A 26,091-nucleotide genomic window follows, 5' to 3' on the forward strand; every position below is an offset into this window, starting at 1 on the left:
GTCCCGTGTGAGAGAGGCAGGTTGAGGTTTTCAGGGTTAGAGGAGAGCAGAAGTTGTCATATGCTGAGGCAGTGAAGAAAGTAGAGGAAGATGGGTTAAGGGGAAGGAGGGGTGAGAGTAGTAGAGATATACCAGTACAGAGGAATAGGCCAAAAAGTGAAATACATTTCAGTAAGATTGGATTTTTAGCATTTAAAGCAATGGTTATCAATTGTACTGCAGGGATGGACGGTAAGTCTCAGAAGATTGAGGTTGTGGTGGCAGCTGCAGAGGTATGAGTGTGTGAGACTTGACAGCAGAAGAGTTACAGGATGTGTTAAGTGGTGATGTCCCATCCTTTCAGGGTGATGGCATGATGTAGGAGTAAATACATTTAATTAGGAGTAGGGGGGTGTTCATTTTAGATCATTTTGAAATGAGTGAGTATAGTGTTAGATGGTAGGGTATTTATTTAGTACATTTTTCTTTTCAAGTAAAGTATAAGGCAGTTGCACTCCAGTCTAGTAGGTGGCGGTAATGCAAAAAAATTGGATGCTAACCGCTGTTAAACCTCAGAAGAAGAAGAAACCACAGATCAGAGATGGGCAACTCCAGTCATTGGGTGCCAGAGGGGTGTCACTTTTCCCCCATCCCTAGCAAACACAAATTGGTTATAAATTGCATTGTAACCTGAAGATCATGATTAGTTGATTATTGGAGTCAGATGTGTTAGCTGGGACAAAAGTGTGACACTAATCAGGCTCCCGAGGAGTTGCCCATTCCTGATGTAGATGCTGAAAGTAAACAGCAGCATAGTAGGTACATTTCCACAACAATAGCATTGAAGTGCAACTTCTCCACTGTTTTGGTCCTGCACACATACTGAGTGAAAGTGAAGTTGTGCATCTCACTCACCCCAATATCTGCAGTGCTGCTCATGGCAACATTTCACGGAGTCTACCTTCAAAATGTTTTTGTGCCTGTGCATACTCCTATCTAATGGACTGTAAATAAAACAACAACCGTACATCGTATCTCAATAGAAGGTTCATTGTACTCTGTAGCATCCATATAATATGCCAAACAAAACATTTCCATCCCCCTGAACCCATTTTTATTTATATAAAGAATGTACAGGGACAGTTTTGTAAGTTCCTTCACAAAAATGAAAATAGTGTGCTCTCATGGGAATATATATAGAAGGCCTTTATTTAATAGTAAAAAGCAGATTAGTATTCACAACTCTGACTGAAGGCATAGCCTGACAGAGAGCATCTACTACATTGTATTGTACATTATGTTCCAATGCACCACCAACCAAAAGGCAGTGTCTATTTTAAACTTAAAGGAGAAGTTTCCTTCTTTTTTTTAGAACCAAATCACTATTTTTGATGTAAATGGCATGTTATAGAAGGGTCCAGGAACCTTTTTTGTGATTTCCCATGTTTTTGAGAAACTTACACTAAACAGCAAATAACTTCCCCATTGTGTAGTATGGGGGCCCTGAAAAACATGAACAAATATGTCATTTTATTAAGTCTTTAGATATCGTGTCATTCAGAACTTTATCCGCAACATTTTGTTGCGACTCCAGCAATACCTCTGTCCATTCTACATGTAACTGCCAAAATAAAGGAACGTCTTGAGTAAACAAGAGATACAAAGTATAAAAGGGAGGAGGTGAGGGCCCTGGGAGAGGGGTGCCAGGAAAATAACCTCTCACTCGACGTCAACAAAACAAAGGATCTGATTCTGGACTTCAGGAAACAGCAGAGGGAGCACGGCCCTATCCACGTCAACGGGACTGCAGTGGAGAAGGTGGAAAGCTTCAAGATCCTTGGTGTACACATCACTGGCGTTCTGAAATGGTCCAACCACAAAGACCTCAGGAGCCTGAAGAATTTTGGCTTGGCACCTAAAACTCTCAAACTTTTATAGACGCATAATTGAGAGCATCCCCGTTGGGCTGTATCAACGCCTGGTATGGCAACTGCACCACCCGCAACCGCAGGGCTCTCCAGAGGGTGGTGTGCTCTGCCCAACGCATCACCGGGGGCAAACTACCTGCCCTCCAGGACACCTACAGCACCCAGGAAGGCCAAAAAGATCTTCAAAGACATCAACCACCTGAGCCACGGCCTGTTCACCCCGCTATCATCCAGAAGACGAGGTCAGTACCTGATATTAGCTGTTTTTCAGTCCATCACTAGCCGGCTTCCACCTGGTTACGCAAGCCTTCACCTTAGAGGCTGCTGCTCTATCTACAGACTTGGAATCACTGGCCCCTTCAATAATGGAACACTTGTCACTTTAATAACATTTACATACTGCTTTACTCTCTCATGTGTATACTGTATTCTATTATATTGTATTTTAGTCAATGCCACGCCTACATTGCTCGATCTAATATTTATAAATTCCATGATTTAACTTTTCGATGTGTGTATTGTTGTGAATCAGTTTTAGATACTACTGCACTGTTGGAGCTAGGAGCACAATCATTTCGCTACACCCGCAATAACATCTGCTAAATGTGTATGTGACCAATAAAATGTGATATTGAAAGCATGGGGTGCTTCCACACAGGAAGTTCCAGACACTTGTAGAATCTATGCCAAAGAGTATAGAAGCTGTTCTGGCGGCTCGTGGTGGCCCAATGCCATATTAAGATGCTTTATGTTGGGGTTTCCTTTATTTTGTCAGTTATGTAGCAGCAGGCTACACAGAAAATGGAACAGCTGGATATGACTTGTGCAAGGTAATATAACATTGTGGATAAAGTTCAGAATGAACTAAAAGTACACATTTGGGTGTTTTTGGAGCCTTTGTTCCTGCTTTTTTAGGGACTGCATACTACACAACGAGGATGAGGAAGTGATTTGCCATTTGTGTTAAGCTTCTCAAACATGCAAAATCACAAAAAAAGGTGTCTGTACTCTTCAAGAACATCAAAAAATTTACATCAAAAATAGAGATTTGGTTGTAAAAAACTTAACTTGTCCTTTAAGTCATCTTCTGAGAATCAGGCACTTTCATGAAATTTGTGACGGTTCCTCAGGTGACTTTTAAGTAGCGGATTATTTCTAAAGCATCTGCCACAGAATTTGCACCGATACGGTTTCTCTCCAGAGTGAGTGGTCAGGTGTTGTGTCAGGTTGCCTGGGGTGGCAAAGCAATGTCCACAAACAGTGCACTTGAAAGGTCTCTCTCCTGTATGAACCGCAGTGTGTCTGGTCAGTTCTTCCTTGCGCTTGAAGCTTTTGGGACACTGCTTGCAACCATGTGGTTTCTCACCTCTGTGAGTCCACATATGCGTTTCCAGTTGTGTCTTCTGGTCAAAGTCTTGCCCACAGTCCTTACACCGATATGATTTCTCCCCTGTGTGGAACTTCATATGTGCTTTCAAGTATCCATTACAAGTGAAACTTTCTCCACATTCTTTGCACTGAAATGGTTTCTCCCCAGTGTGCAGTCTCATATGCAATTTCATATATCCCTTAGTTTTGAAGCATTTCCCACATTCTTTGCATTGATACTGTTTCTCTCCTGTGTGAGACACCATGTGTGTTCTCAGATTAGCATCACTAGGGAAGCATTTGCCACAAACATTACAAGTACGTGTTGCTTTTATGTGGGTTTGCAGGTGATCTGTCAGACTTGCCATGGACTCAAAGACTTCTTCACACACACCACAACGGTATTCTGCAGTAAGCTTTGTGTGCACATTTTTCACATGGTTAACTAAAGGACCAATGTACACAAATGTACTTCCACACAACTTGCAACAATAAGGAGAAGCATTTGTGGTCGCTCTGCCCCCAGCAACGGTATGGAAGCTTAGTTCTTTCTTTGCCCATTTTCTGGATGATTCCAGTGGCTTTGACCCTGACGGTTGTCCCCCACTCTCCACCTCGTTGTCACTTCCGCTGTTTTCACTCTGAGCTGCAGAACAGCCTAGATATCCTTCGGATAGGGACTGAGAGGCACTGGTTGCTTCTGATACTGTGTAGTCCTCTCCATCAGGCTCAGTTTTGATCTCTTTAGGAATGAGGATGCATAACACATCCTCCTCTTTGCTCTGGAAAGTGTGGCTTGAGAAATGCATTTGATAGGGCGGATAAGGTGGGTTACTGTCTCTCTCCTCACAGACAGTGAATATGGAGTCGTTGGTATCAGATTCTAGCCTTTCAAGCTCTTCCTCCTGATTTGTCCCGATTTCCTCTTGTTCATCTTTAATCTGTGTGGACTCTGGGTCCTTCTGCCCCAGATTGGGGCCCCACTTCTGCTCACCATGCTGCCGCTCAGGGGGAACCTCCTCTTCAGAGACTGGGAGCGTGAGCTGCTGGGGGTCTAGAAAAAAAGTGGGGAAAGGGATAAATATGTGATCAATACACATTAGTATTTTATTTATTTACTTTTTACCACTTTTATCTCCTCAATTTCGTGATATACAAATTGGTAGCTACAGTCTTGTCCCATCGCTGCAACTCCCGTACGGATTCAGGAGAGGCGAAGGTCAAGGAGCCATGCTTCCTCAGAAACACGACCCTGCCAAGCCGTACTGCTTCTTGACACACTGCATGTGCCCGGCCCGCCACAAGAGTCGCTAGTGCGAGATGGGACAAAGACATCCCGGCCGGACGATGCAGGGCCAATTGTGGGCCGCCTCATGGGTCTCCTGGTTGTGGTCGCCTGCGACACAGCAGGGGATTGAACCCGGGTCTGTAGTGATGCCTTAGACAGCTGTGCCACTCAGGAGGCCCGACCAATACATATTTGAACAATTTTGTGTAAATAACATAGGCCTATCCAGTGTTGTAGTACTCAAGTCCAGGACACAATTTTCATGAGTCAATTATCTCGCTTGCATTATTCAACATGCTAGCTACAACAGCAAATGTCAGATAGCTACTTTATTTGCTGCTAGCCTTACCAATGTGCAAGATAGTAAAAGCTATCCAGCTTTCCATGTTAGAAAATGTATCATTGAGCACTAACAACCCAGTAAGCATGGACTGACGCCCACGTCTTCTGAACGTCTTTTTGGGTCCCGGACTTGATTTCAATGTCCACGGATCAGCCCGTCTAAATCTGAACCAATCATAGACATCTATGTTTCACAAGTTTTGACAGCACAGTACAGCAGAGTACAATACATTACAGTAAATACAATTATGGTACAGTACAATACAGTAGAGCACAGTAAAGTATAGTACAATGTACTCTACTGAATTAAACTCTACTTTACTGTACTCTACTGAACTGTGCTGCTGAAACGTGTGAAACACAACTGAACGAATCATAGACGTCTAGGCTTTGGTCTGATCCGGACCGACCAAATGTGTACTTGTTTAGGGTGGAGCTCATTAAAATAATACCCAGTTTTCTTCGTTTAAAAAAAAAACATTTTGGTCATTCAGCAGACGCTCTTATCCAAAGCAACTTACAGTCAGTGCATTAAACTAAGGTAGATAAACAACATATCACATTCATAGCAAGAAGAAAATGTATGTAACCGTTGCTAAGAATGTTATTGTAGTTGAAGTGGTCTGTGGGTTTATTCTGTAGGTTGGATTACTTTGAACATTATAGTGGCCATACTGCAGTCTTCAGTTTGGTCAGTTTCCCTATTTTAAGTGGATAAAAAAAAAAGTTGAATGTGACATAATGCTTTCTTCATTGACATGTATACACCTCATTTTCTAATATTGCTATGGGAACAGCCAAACAAAGGAAGTGATGGATTCGACTTCCGCTTTACTTCCCTAAACTTGCCAGGGTAAATTAGAAAAAAAGTATAGAAATAAATGTCCTGTCACTTTTGAAGGCTATAGCTTTTCCTGGGATTTCACAAGAAGAGGAATGGCTTTTTGTGGAGAGGCATGTGTAGCCTATAGTCTGTTGCGCATGGGAACAGCTGGAAGAGAGAGGCTGGTGATTGTGTAGTGTGAAGCTAAATATGAGCTAGATAGTAGGTCATTTATTAGCTAAATATTAGGGTTATAGGCCAAATATTTACCTGACAAAGTGCAAGAAAAATAAATGATCAGATTTTGAAATGGCAGATCTGTAGTCCGTTCCTCTAGGTTGTGCTCTGTGGTCCTCGGGCATGCAAAGCTCCACTATTGATTAGGCCTAGGTTTTTAGACAAGGAAATTATTATACCTGGGCTACATCAACAACAGTGCAGTGTCCATAGGATGTAAACTGCAATGATGTACCATAAAGTATGAAAATGTATCACTACCGTAAGTCGCTATGGATAAGAGAATCTGTGAAATGACACAAAAAAATGACTCAGAAATGACTCAAAAATAATAATGTAGGCTCGTTTGAATAACTGCTCACTCGAACCTAGTGTTTTGTTTCATGCCGATATAACTGCATAGGCCAACAGCCTAGACCTGATTATGCAACCATTTGGATCAGTGTGGGTCTATTCCAGTGGAGGCTGCTGAGGGGAGGACGGTTCATAGTAATGGCTGGAATGAAGTCAATGGAATGGTATCAACCACCATATGTTTGATACCATTCCATTGACTCCATTCCAGCCATTATTATGAGCCTTCCTCCTCAGCAGCCTCCACTGGTCAATTCTCGACAGTTTAGAAGGTCCAGAAAGGTAGATTAGCAGGCCACTCATATGGTGTCGGCTGTTCTGATGGTGCCGGAGAAGGTGGCTGCTGTTTTATTGGCTCTTTAACAAACCATGCTATTTTTTTTTCTCGCGTTGTTCGCAACTTATTTTGTACATAATGTTGCTGCTACCGTCTCTTATGACCGAAAAGAGCTTCTGGACATCAGAACAGCGATTACTCACCTCAAATTGGACGAAGAGTTTTTCTTTAAGGAGTCGGACGGGAAGGATTTACTCCAAACACCCGAACAGTTACACATCCCTGTCATTCGCTTGAGACGGAAACAGATTTTGCGGAAAGAGATGGCTAATCTGCTTTTGCCCTCCGTACTGCTAGCTAACGTTCAATCGCTGGAAAATAAATGGGACGAACTGAAAGCACGTATATCCTACCAACAGGACATTAAAAACTGTAATATTTTATGTTTCACAGAGTCGTGGCTGAACGACAACATTAATAACACACAGCTGGCGTGTTATACACTATCGGCAGGATAGAATAGTAGCTTCTGGTAAGACACGGGGGGGGGCTATGCATATTAGCTGTCTACATACTAGAGGTCGACCGATTATGATTTTTCAACACCGATACCGATTATTGGAGGACCAAAAAAAGCCGATACCGATTAAATCATCCGATTTGTAATAATGACAATCACAACAATTCTGAATGAACACTTTTATTTTAACTTCATATAAAACATAAATAAAATAAATGTAGCCTCAAATAAATAATGAAACATGTTCAATTTGGTTTAAATAACGCAAAAACAAAGTGTTGGAGAAGAAAGTAAAAGTGCAATATGTGCCATGTAAAAAAGCTAACGTTTAAGTTCCTTGCTCAGAATATATGATAGCTGGTGGTTCCTTTTAACATGGGTCTTCAATATTCCCAGGTAAGAAGTTTTAGGTTGTAGTTATTATAAGACTATTTCTCTCTATACCATTTGTATTTCATATACATTTAACTATTGGATGTTCTTATAGGCACTATAGTATTGCCAGTGTAACAGTATAGCTGCCGTCCCTCTCCTCACCCCTACCTGGGCTCGAACCAGGAACACATTGACAACAGCCACCCTCGAAGCATCGTTACCCATCGCTCCACAAAAGCCGCGGCCCTTGCAGAGCAAGGGGAACAACTACTTCAAGGTCTCAGAGCGAGTGACGTCACCGATTGAAACGCTATTAGCGCACACCCCGCTAACTAGCTAGCCATTTCACATCAGTTACACTAGCCTAACCTCGGGAGTTGATAGGCTTGAAGTCATAAACAGCTCAATGCTTGAAGCACAGTGAAGAGCTGCTGGCAAATGCACGAAAGTGCTGTTTGAATGAATGCTTAAGAGCCTGCTGCTGCCTACCACTGCTCAGTCAGACTGCTCTATCAAATATCAAATCATAGACTTAATTATAACATAATAACACACAGAAATATGAGCCTTGGGTCATTAATATGGTCAAATCCGGAAACTATCATTTGAAAAACAAAACCTATATTCTTTCAGTGAAATCACACAGTTCACAACGAGCCAGGCGGCCCAAACTGCTGTATATACCCTGACTCTGCTTGCACAGAATGCAAGAGAAATGACACAATTTTCCTAGTTAAAATATTAACTAGCAATATTAACTAAATATGCAGGTTTTAAAATATATATTTGTGTATTGATTTTAAAGAAAGGCATTGATATTTATGGTTAGGTACACATTGGTGCAACGACAGTTCTTTTTTCGCGAATGCGCTTGTTAAATCATCACCCGTTTGGCGAAGTAGGCTGTGATTCGATGAGAAATTAACAGGCACCGCATCGATTATATGCAACGTAGGACAAGCTAGATAAACTAGTGATATCATCAACCATGTGTAGTTAACTAGTGATTATGTTAAGACTGATAAGATAGTTTTAATGCTAGCTAGCAACTTACCTTGGCTTCTTGCTGCACTCGCATAACAGGTAGTCAGCCTGCCACGCAGTCTCCTTGTGGAGTGCAATGTAATCGGCCACAATCGGTGTCCAAAAATGCAGATTACAGATTGTTATGACAACTTGAAATCGGCCCTAATTAATCGGCCATTTCGATTAATCGGTCGACCTCTACTACATACCACAACAGACCGATGGTGGCACTAAAACCGCACTGAATGAGCTGTATACCGCCATAAACAAACAGGAAAACACTCATCCAGAGGCAGCGCTCCTAGAGGCCGGGGACTTTAATGCAGGAAAACTTAAATCAGTTTCACCTCATTTCTATCAGCATGTTAAATGTGCAACCAGAGGAGAGAGAGAGAAAAAAAAAAAAAAAAACTCTGGACCACCTTTACTCCACACACAGAGACGAGTACAAAGCTCTCCCTCACCCTCCATTTGGCAAATCTGACCAGAAATCTATCCTCCTGATTCCTGCCTATAAGCAAAAATTAAAGCAGGAAGCACCAGTGACTTGCTCAATACGGAAGTGGTCAGATGACGCAGATGCTACACTACAGGACTGTTTTGCTAGCACAGACTGGAGCATGTTCCGGGATTCCTCCGATGGCATTGAGGAGTACACTACATCAGTCACCGGCTACATCAATAAGTGAATTGATGACGTCGTCCCCACAGAGACTGTACATACATACCCCAACCAAGCCATGGATTACAGGCAACATTCGCACTGAGCTAAAAAGGTAGAGCTGCCGCTTTCAAGGAGCGGGAAGCTTATAAGAAATCCCGCTATGCCCTCCGACGAACCATCAAACAGGCAATGCGTCAATACAGGACTAAGATCGAATCGTACCACACCGGCTCCGATGCTCGTCAGATGAGGCAGGGTAACTAAGGTAACCTAACTAAATTACTATTTATTCATTATTTTATTTAACTAGGCAAGACAGTTAAGAACAAAATCTTATTTAAAATGACGGCCTAGGAACCGTGGGTTAACTGCCTTGTTCAGGGGCAGAACGACAACCTTTCGTTTACTGGACCAACGCTCTAACCACTAGGTTACCTGCCTGACTACCGACCCGTAGCACTCACGTCTGTAGCCATGTAATGCTTTGAAAGGCTGGTCATGGCTCACATAAACACCATTATGCCAGAAACTCTAGACCCACTCCAATTTGCATACCGCACCAACAGAACCACAGATGATGCAATCTCTATTGCACTCCACACTGCCCTTTCACACCTGGACAAAAGGAACACCTATGTGAGAATGCTATTCATTGACTACAGCTCAGTGTTCAACACCATAGTGCCCTCAAAGCTCATCACTAAGCTAAGGACCCTGGGACTAAACACCTCCCTCTGCAACTTCCTGACAGGCCGCCAATAGGTGGTAAGGGTAGGTAACAACACATCCGCCACGCTAATCCTCAACACAGGGGCCCCTCAGGGGTGCGTGCTCAGTCCCCTCCTGTACTCCCTGTTCACCCACGACTGCATGGCCAGGCATGACTCCAACACCATCATTATGTTTGCAGATGACACAACAGTGGTAGTCCTGATCACTGACGACGATGAGACAGCCTATAAGGAGGTCAGAGACCTGACCGTCAGACTAAGGAGATAACCAAGACTAAGGAGATGATTTTTGACTACAGGAAAAGGAGGATCAAGCACGCCCTCATTCTCATCGACAGGGCTGCAGGTTGAGAGCTTCAAGTTCTTTGGTGTCCACATCACCAACAAACTTACATGTTCCAAGCACACAAAGACAGCCGTGAAGAGGGCACGACAAAACCTATTCCCCCTCAGGAGACTGAAAAGATTTGGCATGGATCCTCAGATCCTCAAAAGGTTTTACAGCTGCACAATCGAGACCATCCTGATGGGTTGCTTCACTGCCTGGTATGGCAACTGCTCGGCCTCTGACCGCAAGGCACTACAAAGGGTAGTGTGTACGGCCCAGTACATTGGGGCCAAGCTTCCTGCCATCCAGGACCTCTATGCCAGGGTGTGTTAGAAGAAGGCGCTAAAAATTGTCAAAGACTCCAGCCACCCCAGTCATAGACTGTTCTCTCTACTACCGCATGGCAAGTGGTACCGGAGCGCCAAGCCTAGGTCCAAGAGACTTCTAAACAGCTTCTACCCCCAAGCCATAAGACTCCTGGACAGCTAATCAAATGGCTACCCAGGTAATTTGCATTGCCCCCCCCCCCCCTTCTACGCTGCTGCTACTCTCTGTTACTATCTATGCATAGTCACTTTAATAACTCTACCTACATGTACATATTACCTCGACACCGGTGTCCCCGCACATTGACTCTTACCGACACCCTCTGTATATAGCCTCCACATTGACTCTTACCGGCACCCTCTGTATATAGCCTCCACATTGACTCTTACCGGAACCCTCTGTATATAGCCTCCACATTGACTCTTACCGGCACCCTCTGTATATAGCCTCCACATTGACTCTTACCGACACCCTCTGTATATCGCCTCCACATTGACTCTTACCGGAACCCTCTGTATATAGCCTCCACATTGACTCTTACCGGCACCCTCTGTATATAGCCTCCACATTGACTCTTACCGGAACCCTCTGTATATAGTGTATATAGCCTCCACATTGACTCTTACCAGAACCCTCTGTATATAGCCTCCACATTGACTCTTACCGGCACCCCCTGTATATAGCCTCCACATTGACTCTTACCGGCACCCTCTGTATATAGCCTCCACATTGACTCTTACCGGAACCCTCTGTATATAGCCTCCACATTGACTCTTACCGGAACCCTCTGTATATAGCCTCCACATTGACTCTTACCGGCACCCTCTGTATATCGCCTCCACATTGACTCTTACCGGCACCCTCTGTATATAGCCTCCACATTGACTCTTACCGGAACCCTCTGTATATCGCCTCCACATTGACTCTTACCGGCACCCTCTATATATCGCCTCCACATTGACTCTTACCGGCACCCTCTGTATATAGCCTCCACATGGACTCTTACCGGCACCCTCTGTATATAGCCTCCACATTGACTCTTACCGGCACCCTCTGTATATAGCCTCCACATTGACTCTTACCGGAACCCTCTGTATATAGCCTCCACATTGACTCTTACCGGAACCCTCTGTATATAGCCTCCACATTGACTCTTACCGGCACCCTCTGTATATAGCCTCCACATGGAATCTTACCGGCACCCTCTGTATATAGCCTCCATATTGACTCTTACCGGCATCCTCTGTATATAGCCTCCACATTGACTCTTACCGGAACCCTCTGTATATAGCCTCCATATTGACTCTTACCGGAACCCTCTGTATATAGCCTCCACATTGACTCTTACCGGCACCCTCTGTATATAGCCACCACATTGACTCTTACCGGAACCCTCTGTATATAGCCTCCACATTGACTCTTACTGGAACCCTCTGTATATAAGCCTCCACATTGACTCTTACCGGCACCCTCTGTATATAGCCTCCACATTGACTCTTACCGACACCCTCTGTATATAGCCTCCACATTGACTCTTACCGGAACCCTCTGTATATAGCCACCACATTGACTCTTACCGGAACCCTCTGTATATAGCCTCCACATTGACTCTTACTGGAACCCTCTGTATATAGCCTCCACATTGACTCTTACTGGAACCCTCTGTATATAGCCTCCACATTGACTCTTACCGGCACCCTCTGTATATAGCCTCCACATTGACTCTTACCGACACCCTCTGTATATAGCCTCCATATTGACTCTTACTGGAACCCTCTGTATATAGCCTCCACATTGACTCTTACCGGCACCCTCTGTATATAGCCTCCACATTGACTCTTACCGGAACCCTCTGTATATAGCCTCCACATTGACTCTTACCGGCACCCTCTGTATATAGCCTCCACATTGACTCTTACCGGCACCCTCTGTATATAGCCTCCACATTGACTCTTACCGGAACCCTCTGTATATCGCCTCCACATTGACTCTTACCGGCACCCTCTGTATATAGCCTCCACATTGACTCTTACCGGAACCCTCTGTATATAGCCTCCACATTGACTCTTACCGGCAACCTCTGTATATAGCCTCCACATGGAATCTTACCGGCACCCTCTGTATATAGCCTCCATATTGACTCTTACCGGAACCCTCTGTATATAGCCTCCACATTGACTCTTACCGGAACCCTCTGTATATAGCCTCCATATTGACTCTTACCTGAACCCTCTGTATATAGCCTCCACATTGACTCTTACCGGCACCCTCTGTATATAGCCACCACATTGACTCTTACCGGAACCCTCTGTATATAGCCTCCACATTGACTCTTACTGGAACCCTCTGTATATAGCCTCCACATTGACTCTTACCGGCACCCTCTGTATATAGCCTCCACATTGACTCTTACCGACACCCTCTGTATATAGCCTCCACATTGACTCTTACCGGCACCCTCTGTATATAGCCACCACATTGACTCTTACCGGAACCCTCTGTATATAGCCTCCACATTGACTCTTACTGGAACCCTCTGTATATAGCCTCCACATTGACTCTTACCGGCACCCTCTGTATATAGCCTCCACATTGACTCTTACCGGCACCCTCTGTATATAGCCTCCACATTGACTCTTACCGGAACCCTCTGTATATAGCCTCCACATTGACTCTTACCGGCACCCTCTGTATATAGCCTCCACATTGACTCTTACCGGCACCCTCTGTATATAGCCTCCACATTGACTCTTACCGGAACCCTCTGTATATAGCCTCCACATTGACTCTTACCGGAACCCTCTGTATATAGCCTCCACATTGACTCTTACCGGCACCCTCTGTATATAGCCTCCACATTGATGGACCCTCTTAGCCTCCACGGCACCCTCTGTATATAGCCTCCACATTGACTCTTACCGGAACCCTCTGTATATAGCCTCCACATTGACTCTTACCGGCACCCTCTGTATATAGCCTCCACATTGACTCTTACCGGCACCCTCTGTATATAGCCTCCACATTGACTCTTACCGGCACCCTCTGTATATAGCCTCCACATTGACTCTTACCATTGGAACCCTCTGTATATAGCCTCCACATTGACTCTTACCGGCACCCTCTGTATATAGCCTCCACATTGACTCTTACCGGAACCCTCTGTATATAGCCTCCACATTGACTCTTACCGGCACCCTCTGTATATAGCCTCCACATGGAATCTTACCGGCACCCTCTGTATATAGCCTCCACATTGACTCTTACCGAACCCTCTGTATATAGCCTCCACATTGACTCTTACCGGAACCCTCTGTATATAGCCTCCACATTGACTCTTACCGGAACCCTCTGTATATAGCCTCCACATTGACTCTTACCGGCACCCTCTGTATATAGCCACCACATTGACTCTTACCCTCCGAACCCTCTGTATATAGCCTCCACATTGACTCTTACTGGAACCCTCTGTATATAGCCTCCACATTGACTCTTACTGCCTCCACATTGAACGACACCCTCTGTATATAGCCTCCACATTGACTCTTACCGGAACCCTCTGTATATAGCCTCCACATTGACTCTTACCGGAACCCTCTGTATATAGCCTCCACATTGACTCTTACTGGAACCCTCTGTATATAGCCTCCACATTGACTCTTACTGGAACCCTCTGTATATAGCCTCCACATTGACTCTTACCGGCACCCTCTGTATATAGCCTCCACATTGACTCTACCGGCACCCTCTGTATATAGCCTCCACATTGACCCTCTGTATATAGCCTCCACATTGACTCTTACCGGAACCCTCTGTATATAGCCTCCACATTGACTCTTACCGGAACCCTCTGTATATAGCCTCCACATTGACTCTTACCGGCACCTCTGTATATAGCCTCCACATTGAACTCTTACCATTGGCACCCTCTGTATATAGCCTCCACATGACTACCGGCACCCTCTGTATATAGCCTCCATATTGACTCTTACCGGAACCCTCTGTATATAGCCTCCACATTGACTCTTACCGGCATCCTCTGTATATAGCCTCCACATTGACTCTTACCGGAACCCTCTGTATATAGCCTCCATATTGACTCTTACCGGAACCCTCTGTATGTAGCCTCCACATTGACTCTTACCGGAACCCTCTGTATATAGCCACCACATTGACTCTTACCGGAACCCTCTGTATATAGCCTCCACATTGACTCTTACTGGAACCCTCTGTATATAGCCTCCCATTGACTCTGTATTACCGGCACCCTCTGTATATAGCCTCCACATTGACTCTTACCGACACCCTCTGTATATAGCCTCCACATTGACTCTTACATTGGAACCCTCTGTATATAGCCTCCACATTGACTCTTACCGGCACCCTCTGTATATAGCCTCCACATTGACTCTTACCGGAACCCTCTGTATATAGCCTCCACATTGACTCTTACCGGAACCCTCTGTATATAGCCTCCACATTGACTCTTACCGGCACCCTCTGTATATAGCCTCCACATTGACTCTTACCGGAACCCTCTGTATATAGCCTCCACATTGACTCTTACTGGAACCCTCTGTATATAGCCTCCACATTGACTCTTACCGGCACCCTCTGTATATAGCCTCCACATTGACTCTTACCGGAACCCTCTGTATATAGCCTCCACATTGACTCTTACCGGCACCCTCTGTATATAGCCTCCACATTGACTCTTACCGGCACCCTCTGTATATAGCCTCCATATTGACTCTTACCGGCACCCTCTGTATATAGCCTCCACATTGACTCTTACCGGCACCCTCTGTATATAGCCTCCACCTCTACCGGAACCCTCTGTATATAGCCTCCACATTGACTCTTACCGGAACCCTCTGTATATAGCCTCCACATTGACTCTTACCGGCACCCTCTGTATATAGCCTCCACATTGACTCTTACCGGCACCCTCTGTATATAGCCTCCACATTGACTCTTACCGGAACCCTCTGTATATAGCCTCCACATTGACTCTTACCGGCACCCTCTGTATATAGCCTCCACATTGACTCTTACCGGAACCCTCTGTATATAGCCTCCACATTGACTCTTACCGGAACCCTCTGTATATAGCCTCCACATTGACTCTTGACCGGAACCCTCTGTATATAGCCACCACATTGACTCTTACCGAACCCTCTGTATATACCCATTCTGTACCCTCTGTATATAGCCTCCACATTGACTCTTACCGGAACCCTCTGTATATAGCCTCCACATTGACTCTTACCATATTGAACCCTCTGTATATAGCCTCCACATTGACTCTTACCGGCACCCTCTGTATATAGCCTCCACATTGACTCTTACCGACACCCTCTGTATATAGCCTCCATATTGACTCTTACCGGAACCCTCTGTATATAGCCTCCACATTGACTCTTACTGGAACCCTCTGTATATAGCCTCCACATTGACTCTTACCGGCACCCTCTGTATATAGCCTCCACATTGACTCTTACCGGAACCCTCTGTATATAGCCTCCACATTGACTCTTACCGGCACCCTCTGTATATAGCCTCCACATTGACTCTTACCGGCACCCTCTGTATATAGCCTCCATATTGACTCTTACCGGAACCCTCTGTATATAGCCTCCACATTGACTCTTACCGGCACCCTCTGTATATAGCCTCCACATTGACTCTTACCGGAACCCTCTGTATATAGCCTCCACATTGACTCTTACTGGAACCCTCTGTATATAAGCCTCCACATTGACTCTTACCGGCACCCTCTGTATATAGCCTCCACATTGACTCTTACCGGCACCCTCTGTATATAGCCTCCACATTGACTCTTACCGGAACCCTCTGTATATAGCCTCCACATTGACTCTTACCGGCACCCTCTGTATATAGCCACCACATTGACTCTTACCAGAACCCTCTGTATATAGCCTCCACATTGACTCTTACTGGAACCCTCTGTATATAGCCTCCACATTGACTCTTACCGGCACCCTCTGTATATAGCCTCCACATTGACTCTTACCGGAACCCTCTGTATATAGCCTCCACATTGACTCTTACCGGCACCCTCTGTATATAGCCTCCACATTGACTCTTACCGGCACCCTCTGTATATAGCCTCCATATTGACTCTTACCGGAACCCTCTGTATATAGCCTCCACATTGACTCTTACCGGCACCCTCTGTATATAGCCTCCACATTGACTCTTACCGGCACCCTCTGTATATAGCCTCCACATTGACTCTTACCGGAACCCTCTGTATATAGCCTCCACATTGACTCTTACCGGAACCCTCTGTATATAGCCTCCACATGGACTATTACTGGAACCCTCTGTATATAGCTTCCACATTGACTCTTACCGGAACCCTCTGTATATAGCCTCCACATTGACTCTTACCGGCACCCTCTGTATATAGCCTCCACATTGACTCTTACCGGAACCCTCTGTATATAGCCTCCACATTGACTCTTACCGGCACCCTCTGTATATAGCCTCCACATTGACTCTTACCGGCACCCTCTGTATATAGCCTCCACATTGACTCTTACCGGCACCCTCTGTATATAGCCTCCACATTGACTCTTACCGGAACCCTCTGTATATAGCCTCCACATTGACTCTTACCGGAACCCTCTGTATATAGCCTCCACATTGACTCTTACCGGCACCCTCTGTATATAGCCTCCACATTGACTCTTACCGGCACCCTCTGTATATATAGCCTCCACATTGACTCTTACCGGCACCCTCTGTATATAGCCTCCACATTGACTCTTACCGGCACCCTCTGTATATAGCCTCCACATTGACTCTTAGCCTCCACATTGGAACCCTCTGTATATAGCCTCCACATTGACTCTTACCGGCACCCTCTGTATATAGCCTCCACATTGACTCTTACCGGCACCCTCTGTATATAGCCTCCATATTGACTCTTACCGGAACCCTCTGTACATAGCCTCCACATTGACTCTTACCGGCACCCTCTGTATATAGCCTCCACATTGACTCTTACCGGAACCCTCTGTATATAGCCTCCACATTGACTCTTACCGGAACCCTCTGTATATAAGCCTCCACATTGACTCTTACCGGAACCCTCTGTATATAGCCTCCATATTGACTCTTACCGGAACCCTCTGTATATAGCCTCCACATTGACTCTTACCGGAACCCTCTGTATATAGCCTCCACATGGACTCTTACCGGAACCCTCTGTATATAGCCTCCACATTGACTCTTACCGGCACCCTCTGTATATAGCCTCCACATTGACTCTTACCGGAACCCTCTGTATATAGCCTCCACATTGACTCTTACCGGCACCCTCTGTATATAGGCTCCACATTGACTCTTACCGGCACCCTGTGTATATCGCCTCCACATTGACTCTTACCGGCACCCTCTGTATATAGCCTCCACATGGACTCTTACCGGAACCCTCTGTATATAGCCTCCACATTGACTCTTACCGGCACCCTCTGTATATAGCCTCCACATTGACTCTTACCGACACCCTCTGTATATCGCCTCCACATTGACTCTTACCGACACCCTGTGTATATCGCCTCCACATTGACTCTTACCGGAACCCTCTGTATATAGCCTCCACATTGACTCTTACCGGCACCCTCTGTATATAGCCTCCACATTGACTCTTACCGGCACCCTCTGTATATAGCCTCCACATTGACTCTTACCGGAACCCTCTGTATATAGCCTCCACATTGACTCTTACCGGCACCCTCTGTATATAGCCTCCACATTGACTCTTACCGGAACCCTCTGTATATAGCCTCCACATTGACTCTTACCGGAACCCTCTGTATATAGCCTCCACATTGACTCTTACCGGCACCCTCTGTATATAGCCTCCACATTGACTCTTACCGGCACCCTCTGTATATAGCCTCCACATTGACTAGTTTACATACCCTCTGTATATATTGACTAGTTTACATACCCTCTGTATATAGCCTCCACATGGACTCTTACCGGCACCCTCTGTATATAGCTGCTGCTACTCTCTGTTTATCATATAGTCACTTTAACTATACATTCATGTACATACTACATCATTGGGCCGACCAACCAGTGCTCCCGCACATTGGCTAACCGGGCTATCTGCATTGTGTCCCACCACTCGCTAACCCCTCTTTTACGCTACTGTATTCTCCGTTCATCATATATGCATAGTCACTTTAACCATATCTACATGTACATACTACCTCAATCAGCCTGACTAACCAGTGTCTGTATATAGCCTTGCTACCTTTATAGCCTCACTACTGTATATAGCCTGTCTTTTTACTGTTGTTTTATTCCTTTACTTAACTATTGTTCACCTAATACCTTTTTTGCACTACTGGACTTGATCTTGCCTGCCTGATTGGGCAACCATTTGAATCCGTTTTGGGTTTTTTCTAGGCAGTATAGCCTACAAGGTCCAAGCATATTAGCAGGACAGTAATATTATGTATTTTGTCATGATGTATCCGCTTACAGAAACATGCTAATGCAGGGATTTGTAGTGGTGCGCATATTAATTATTTTTATGCGCAGGCACAGATGAAGTTGTAGCAATAGTTTCCATGTTTGGCTTCAGTGTTTAAAAAGCGTTAATAAAAAATGAAGTGGATATAAGTGAATGCATGTACATTTAAAAGCTGTCTCTAGAAACAATGATCAAAAAAAGAAGTATTTTCAACATCTGTAAGATACATATTTTCAACGTCTGTAAAATGTATTTTCAACCTCTTTAAAATATGTGTTTTCAACGTCCGTAAATTAAGTCTTTCTCCAGGAAAATTACGTTAAGTGTTTTCAACATCCGGAGAATACATATTTTCAACTTTCATTCAAAACAAATGTTTTACCTATTGTCTGGAAAAGACGTATAGAATAAGCATTTTCAACATCATTTTGCTCACTGTGAAGGGACTCGATCATAATTAAAGGCCCTGGACTTGGTTGATAGGGTCTTGGGATTCGACTCGTTTACTACATTACTGGGCCTATTCATAGTCCTTTGAAACTCATGCAATACAATTTGTTTTGTTTACAGTATGTTTAGCTAGTTAGTTTACAGTTGGATAAATCCCCAAATACTGCTGATTCAAGTTAGCGAATTCAAGTACAATATTGCAAGTAGTGGGTCTTTACATCAGTAACTAACCACCCGATTCGTTTGATTTAAATCGAAACAAACCTGTTCTGTGCAGTTTGAAATCCAGCAGCCGTCGAAGACGTTCGTTCTCCTCCTTTGAACGAGAGAGTTCCTCCTGGTATTCTGTTATGGTTCTCTCTACCACCCCGGCTATCTCCACAGCCACCGCTGTTAGCCGTTCAGTTATATACACATTGAACAATGCCAGTTTAGACATTTTGAGAGGTATGAACGTCGAGATTTCTTTGTGTTTTGCTAGCTACTTATTTTTTTCACCACAGGCAGAAAATGTATTCCAGATGATGATAATGGTGCTGCTATTTTCCACAACCCTCCGCTGCTTCCGGTTCCAGCTTGTGTTCAGGAAGTTGGGTGTTTGACAGCTGATACAGAAAATAGATCACGGGGACCGCTTTCAAATAAACAAATAAATAAAGGATAAATACCCAGTCATCTTTACAAGCCTGTAACCCAATACACTATGTCAAGGCAATCCAACCGAACCACAGACAGCAAAAAGATGGTAAGAAGTCGCGTTCTGCTTAGCATTCGGGCTACTCAATGAATGCTAGGTAGTTAGTAAACAAGCTAACGCTAGGTGGCTAATTTAGACGACACGCTACCTTTTATTAACCTCCAAAAACACGTTATTATGTTGATCTGATAATGTGTGTTTTGATAAGGTATGTATTAAGGACATTTTAGCTTAGCTGTAGTGCAATTTAGATATTACGTGATAAATCAATGAATGACAAATACAGGAAGCTACCCTGCTAGCTAGTTAGCTAGTATTTCATTAACTAGCTAGTGAGATGGCAGACACGCTCAGTCACTGCAAATTAGCTAGCTACCAAAATGACAGTAAGTGTTACAAAAAAATGACTATTCAGGCGTAGCTACCTTTTACATTTGCTAAGCATATTAACTATTACCCTGGCATGGAGGGCAATTGTAAAGTCATAATATGCCGTATGATATTGGTACTTGTCTTTATGGTAGGTACCTGAACCAAGTCTACATAATTTAGTCAGGCTGGATTAATTTATGAAAGTGCTGCATCTGCAATACAATAAATGATTCACTGTCTCTGAATCAATAAAAGATGTCTGTTGTTTTGAACTTGTTACACCAGGGGGTGCTGACAGTTAAGTTTTTATTTCTCCCTTTCTTTTCATGTCTCTCTTCCTCTCTTGTAGAACGCAGAGTTGTTCACACTGACATACGGGGCCCTGGTAACCCAGCTGTGTAAGGACTATGAGAATGACGAGGAGGTCAACAAACAGCTGGATAAGATGTGAGTCTCTTCTCAACTCTCTCTCTCACTTATACGTGATCAAGGAGAACAATTGAGGCGTGTGTGTGTGAGAGAGAGAGAAGTGCACTGTTTTGCTCTTAACCTGTAAATTCTGCCACTCCTCTGTTTCATTTTCAGTTTATCCTTTACTCTGCAAATGGACAAAGTGGTGCTAGCGCTTTCTGCCTCTGATGTTTCCCATCAACCTACACCACATTGGCAAATTCTCCATCCCTCTAAAACTTGACACCAGTAGACTAGTGATTTAATGTGTGTGTGAGATGTAACAGGTGGTCCACAACCAGGGCAGTAATCACCTTTCACACATCCATGTTAGGAGTCTTCTTCGCTTTCCAACCGTCTCCTGGAATTTACTGGCTCCATCCCCTCCTCTTTTGAGGAACAGACAAATGAAAATCAATTTGAAAGGGGGAAAAGGGGGTGGTGTACCCATTGTGAATAATTGTGCTGTCTAGTAAAGGTCTATGCTGGCTTAGAAACCTTTAAAGGTGTAGTTAACTTTTCCAAAGTAATAAAATGGCAAAGTAATCTTTTAAGTCTGAGAGGCTGAGAGATGGGGCTTGTGTGATATGGCCTGTGAAGGTATTCTGCTCTTGGCTTAACTAATATACCTACTGTAGCATGGTCTGCCCCAAATATGGTTAATTCGGGTGATGATCTCATCTGACTCCTTTAGGGTCCAGATGCTTCTCTATTGCTCTCTATATCTCCCTCTTTCTTTCAGCTCTGTGTTGAGGCTTGACTAAGCCAGTGTACATGTCTGAAATCTTTACCGGAGATGTGGAATCTCTGCTCTTAAGTGGTCACTTTTAATAATGTTTACATATTTTTGCTTTACTCATCTCATATGTGTATATACTGCATTATAGTTTATTCCACTCTGACATTGCTCATCCTAATATTTATATATTCCTTCATTCCATTCTTTTACCTTTAGGTTGTCTGAATTGTTAGATATTACTGCACTGTTGGAGCTAGAAACACAAACATTTCGCTTCACCCGCAAAAACATCTGCTAAACATGTGTATGTGACAAATAAAATTTGATTTGATTTGTATAGTATTTAGCACTCATTCTCCTTTACTCACTCTTTCCCCACTCTTTTGTTTTTTTCCAGGGGATACAATATCGGAGTGCGTCTCATCGAGGACTTCTTGGCACGCTCCAGCGTTGGGAGGTGTCAGGATTTCAGAGAAACAGCCGATGTCATTGCTAAGGTAGTGGGGACGTCCCCGAGCCAATCAGAGCGTGTCCTTGGAACACTCCCAGAAAGGAGAGAGGAGAGGGGGAAGAGCGAGATGAAGAGAGAAAGGACAGGGAGAGAAAGAAAGAGAGGGACAAGGAAGAAGAGCGAGAGAGATTGAGATCTGGGAGAGGGAGAGAACTGGTAAAAAGAGGGAGGGAGGGAGAGAAAGAGGTTGACTGTGAGTGAGTTAGAGAGCGAGAGAGTTGGCGACTGGAATTTGAACTCCAACCTGCAGTAGTCTGCATAGTTTCTGAGCTTTCATAGATCCTCTCTACTGCTTTTCATTTCTCTGCACTCACGCAGGTAGGGAAGCATCCCAGCTATGTCACCGTAAAGCCAACTAGACCCAGCCCCCGTGTGTGTGTGTGGGCTCATGTTCCCCACTGCTTTTTGTCTTTGCTATATGGTAGTCTGAGCCGCACGGTCAACCTACACCTAGGGTGAAACCCAACCCCTCGGCCAAATATATTAGTTCACACTGAAGGGATGACACCACACACACGCTTGTGCCTGTGACTATGTGGTCAGACAGTAGTCTGCTGTACATTACATTGGTAAACTGTTGAACAGCAGGCCCGATACCAAACCACTGTAGACTTTAAGCACAAAACCACTTCTCCCATCTTGTGGTTGAAATTCAATTAACCATGTAGAGCACTGTCTGTTCTAACAGTTCTGCTAAGTCGTTTCACAGGTGTAATCTTGCATTGTAGGCCTATGGTTCAGTTATATGGAAGGCAGTAGTATGGAATATTGGTCTAGATGATAAACTGTAAGCCTCAACTGCTGTTCAGACTTGCCGAGATAATGAGCAACCTAGCTATCAGTGACCGGACATGTTCATGTAGACACACAGCAACTTAGCACTCGGGCCCGGTTTCCCGATAGCAATGCGACTTAGCCTTAGAAGGGTTTTAACAATGCATCGTTCCTACAACGGCCGAAGATCCAAAATACTGACCACGGATCAGCTCGTAGAGATGCAGCTTATGGCTGCAAATATTGAGGCGGCTTATTGTAATGATTATGTAGCCCATAGTCATCTCGTTTTTCATTTGAATCATCTTTTTATCCTTCGCTTGTTCAATATCGAAGACATTGGCAACTTTGTATTTGTAGTCGACTCCGTTACGAAGTTATCGGCGGTCGCAGAGAAACAGCTTGATTCTATGTTAAGCAGAGATCTTCTGTGTATAAAGTGGTGTGGAAGGGCAATCAAAGCATCTAACAATGCACTTATCTGTTCTACGAGTGGTCTGAGGCAGTCGGTAAATCAAGAGTGTTTTCAAGTGCAACTTTACTAACGATCGTTTTGATGTAACGATGCTCCCACAAAGGTTCTAACGAGGAACTTAACCTTAAGATGATTTTGGGACACCAGGCCCTGGATGATGGAGCTAGAGACCAGTTGAAAATGTTCCCAGTTTCAGCAGATTTCAGCGACGCGACTGCACGACAGGGCAGCTCTCGCTAGCAGTCTTTGATATTGGCTAACAACCAGTGACTTGATTATCTCAACAAGGGGGAATTCTTGGTGAGGAAAGATTGTACACACCCTGGCTTGTTCAACCCTCTCAATATAAAGTGTAAGTGTCGGCATTCAGTGATTCATCTTGTAAGGGAGTAATGGTCTCTGTTCCATTATGAACACAGCACATGTAACACCATTGTAACAGTAACATTAACAGCATTGTGTGATTGTATGTGTATTTCAACAGGTGGCGTTTAAGATGTACCTGGGCATTACCCCCAGTGTGACCAACTGGAGCCCGGCGGGAGACGAGTTCTCCCTCATCCTGGAGAGTAACCCCCTAGTGGACTTTGTAGAGCTGCCTGACAACCACAGCTCCTTGGTCTACTCCAACCTGCTGTGTGGGGTACTCCGAGGAGCTCTGGAGATGGTAAGGATAGAGCTTCTTTATGCCTTTTCACACTACTGAGACAAGCCTAACCGAGCCTGATCTATAAAAATATCAGAGCACGGTAGTGTGAAAATTATATTTGCGTGATTTATGTTATGTTCATGTGTCATGAGAATAGTTCTCTTTTTCCCCCTTCATTTCTAATACCTCCTCTGTCTCTCCCCAAGGTGCAGATGGCAGTGGAGGTGAAGTTTTCTAATATCTCCTTCTCTCTCCGCAAGGTGCAGATGGCAGTGGAGGTGAAGTTTTCTAATATCTCATTCTCTCTCTCCCCAAGGTGCAGATGGCAGTGGAGGTGAAGTTTTCTAATATCTCCTTCTCTCTCTCCCCAAGGTGCAGATGGCAGTGGAGGTGAAGTTTTCTAATAATATCAGATGGCAGTGGAGGTGAAGTTTTCTAATATCTCCTCTCTCTCCCCAAGGTGCAGATGGCAGTGGAGGTGAAGTTTTCTAATATCTCCTTCTCTCTCTCCCCAAGGTGCAGATGGCAGTGGAGGCGAAGTTTTCTAATATCTCCTTCTCTCTCTCCCCAAGGTGCAGATGGCCTAATACCTCTCTCTCTCCCCAAGGTGCAGATGGCAGTGGATGGTTTTCTAATATCTCCTTCTCTCTCTCCCCAAGGTGCAGATGGCAGTGAAGGTGGAGGTGCAGATGGCAGTGGAGGTGAAGTTTTCTAATATCTCCTTCTCTCTCTCCCCAAGGTGCAGATGGCAGTGGAGGTGAAGTTTTCTAATATCTCCTTCTCTCTCTCCCCAAGGTGCAGATGGCAGTGGAGGCGAAGTTTTCTAATATCTCCTTCTCTCTCTCCCCAAGGTGCAGATGGCAGTGGAGATGAAGTTTTCTAATATCTCCTTCTCTCTCTCCCCAAGGTGCAGATGGCAGTGGAGGTGAAGTTTTCTAATATATCCTTCTCTCTTCCCCCTATAAGGTGCAGATGGCAGTGGATGTGAAGTTTTCTCAGGACACCCTGAGAGGAGACAATGTCACAGAGATACGCATGAAGTTCATCAAGAGGATGGAAGAGAACCTACCGGCCGGGGATGAGTGAGAGAAACACACAGAGAGTGAGTGAGAGAGAGAAACCTCCACCTCTCCTCTCGCTCTCCATCCATCCTGAATCTGATGTCACTCAGGGGGGTACGGAGAGAGAGGGCGAGAAAGAGGTATTGGGTAACCCTTCACTGAAAGAATGGAGACAAGGAAATTAAGTCCTTGGGGGCGTGTCTCAAATATATTCTATCTTCCTCTCCTTGTCTCCTTCCCTTCATCTGCCCGTGTAAAGATAATGGATAGATAGATGAGAGTTCAACTCAGGGAAGGAGAGGACTTGTCCTTTGAGATGCACCGTTTGGTTTATGGAAGGACTTCTGCTGAACTATGATCCTTGACCTTTACTGTCTGCTCATATGACCCCTGACCTTTCCCCACTCCTTGGCCACTTCATCACATATGTTAATTTCTGAGAAAAACGTTGTCCCTTAGATATTGTCTAGGCTTTTTGTCTAGTGAAAGTAGTCAGGAAAAGCTCCTGGCCCATTACAAATGGAAATGTTTTTGATTTTAAATTCTGTTCATTTAATCAATTTAGATCACTGAATGGAATGTGATGGTTTCACTACCAAGTGATGTGATGGTTTCACTACCAAGTCAATTGTGTTGTACACGGTGGACCAGATTTTGACATAAGTTTTGTTTTGACATTTAGTTTTTTAAATATAAGATCAGAGGTTCTGTTAATGTCTGTGTATAATATGTTTATTTGTTGTGTCTATGCATTAAAATAAAAAAAAGATACAGCCACATGTATGTTCATTTAAGTCGGCTGATACGTCAATCTGTTAAGTTTTATTAATGACATAT

At 44.4% G+C, this 26,091-nt stretch overlaps 2 protein-coding genes across 4 annotated transcripts in view; one reads left to right on the forward strand and one right to left on the reverse strand.

Moving 5' to 3' along the window:
- Window positions 1-26,048, forward strand: part of LOC115127161 (trafficking protein particle complex subunit 3) — a 29,073-nt gene extending 3,025 nt beyond the window's left edge. Inside the window, exons 2-6 of one of the 3 annotated variants that reach the window (XR_010463844.1) lie at window positions 20,945-21,042; window positions 22,182-22,281; window positions 24,029-24,211; window positions 24,400-24,583; window positions 24,619-24,765. Coding sequence is in view for 2 of the 3 variants with exons in the window: in XM_029656803.2 (XP_029512663.1) it covers window positions 20,230-20,271; window positions 20,945-21,042; window positions 22,182-22,281; window positions 24,029-24,211; window positions 24,400-24,531 (555 nt within the window). In the remaining variant the exon portion in view is untranslated. Of the gene's footprint in view, window positions 1-20,110; window positions 20,272-20,944; window positions 21,043-22,181; window positions 22,282-24,028; window positions 24,212-24,399; window positions 24,584-24,618; window positions 24,766-25,159 lie in introns of those variants that run through there. The other 2 variants (XM_029656803.2, XM_029656804.2) reach the window with 2 other exon arrangements.
- Window positions 432-20,081, reverse strand: LOC115129055 (zinc finger protein OZF-like). Its single transcript, XM_065017914.1, has 2 exons — window positions 19,791-20,081; window positions 432-4,329 (listed from the first exon to the last, which is right to left on the reverse strand). Exons 1-2 carry the CDS (start codon window positions 19,963-19,965, stop codon window positions 3,002-3,004), a joined length of 1,503 nt encoding a protein of 500 aa, XP_064873986.1. The 5' UTR covers window positions 19,966-20,081; the 3' UTR covers window positions 432-3,001.
- Window positions 26,049-26,091: the final 43 nt, after the last annotated feature.

This window comes from Oncorhynchus nerka, linkage group LG4, assembly GCF_034236695.1.
Source record: "Oncorhynchus nerka isolate Pitt River linkage group LG4, Oner_Uvic_2.0, whole genome shotgun sequence".
Lineage (NCBI taxonomy): Eukaryota > Metazoa > Chordata > Actinopteri > Salmoniformes > Salmonidae > Oncorhynchus > Oncorhynchus nerka.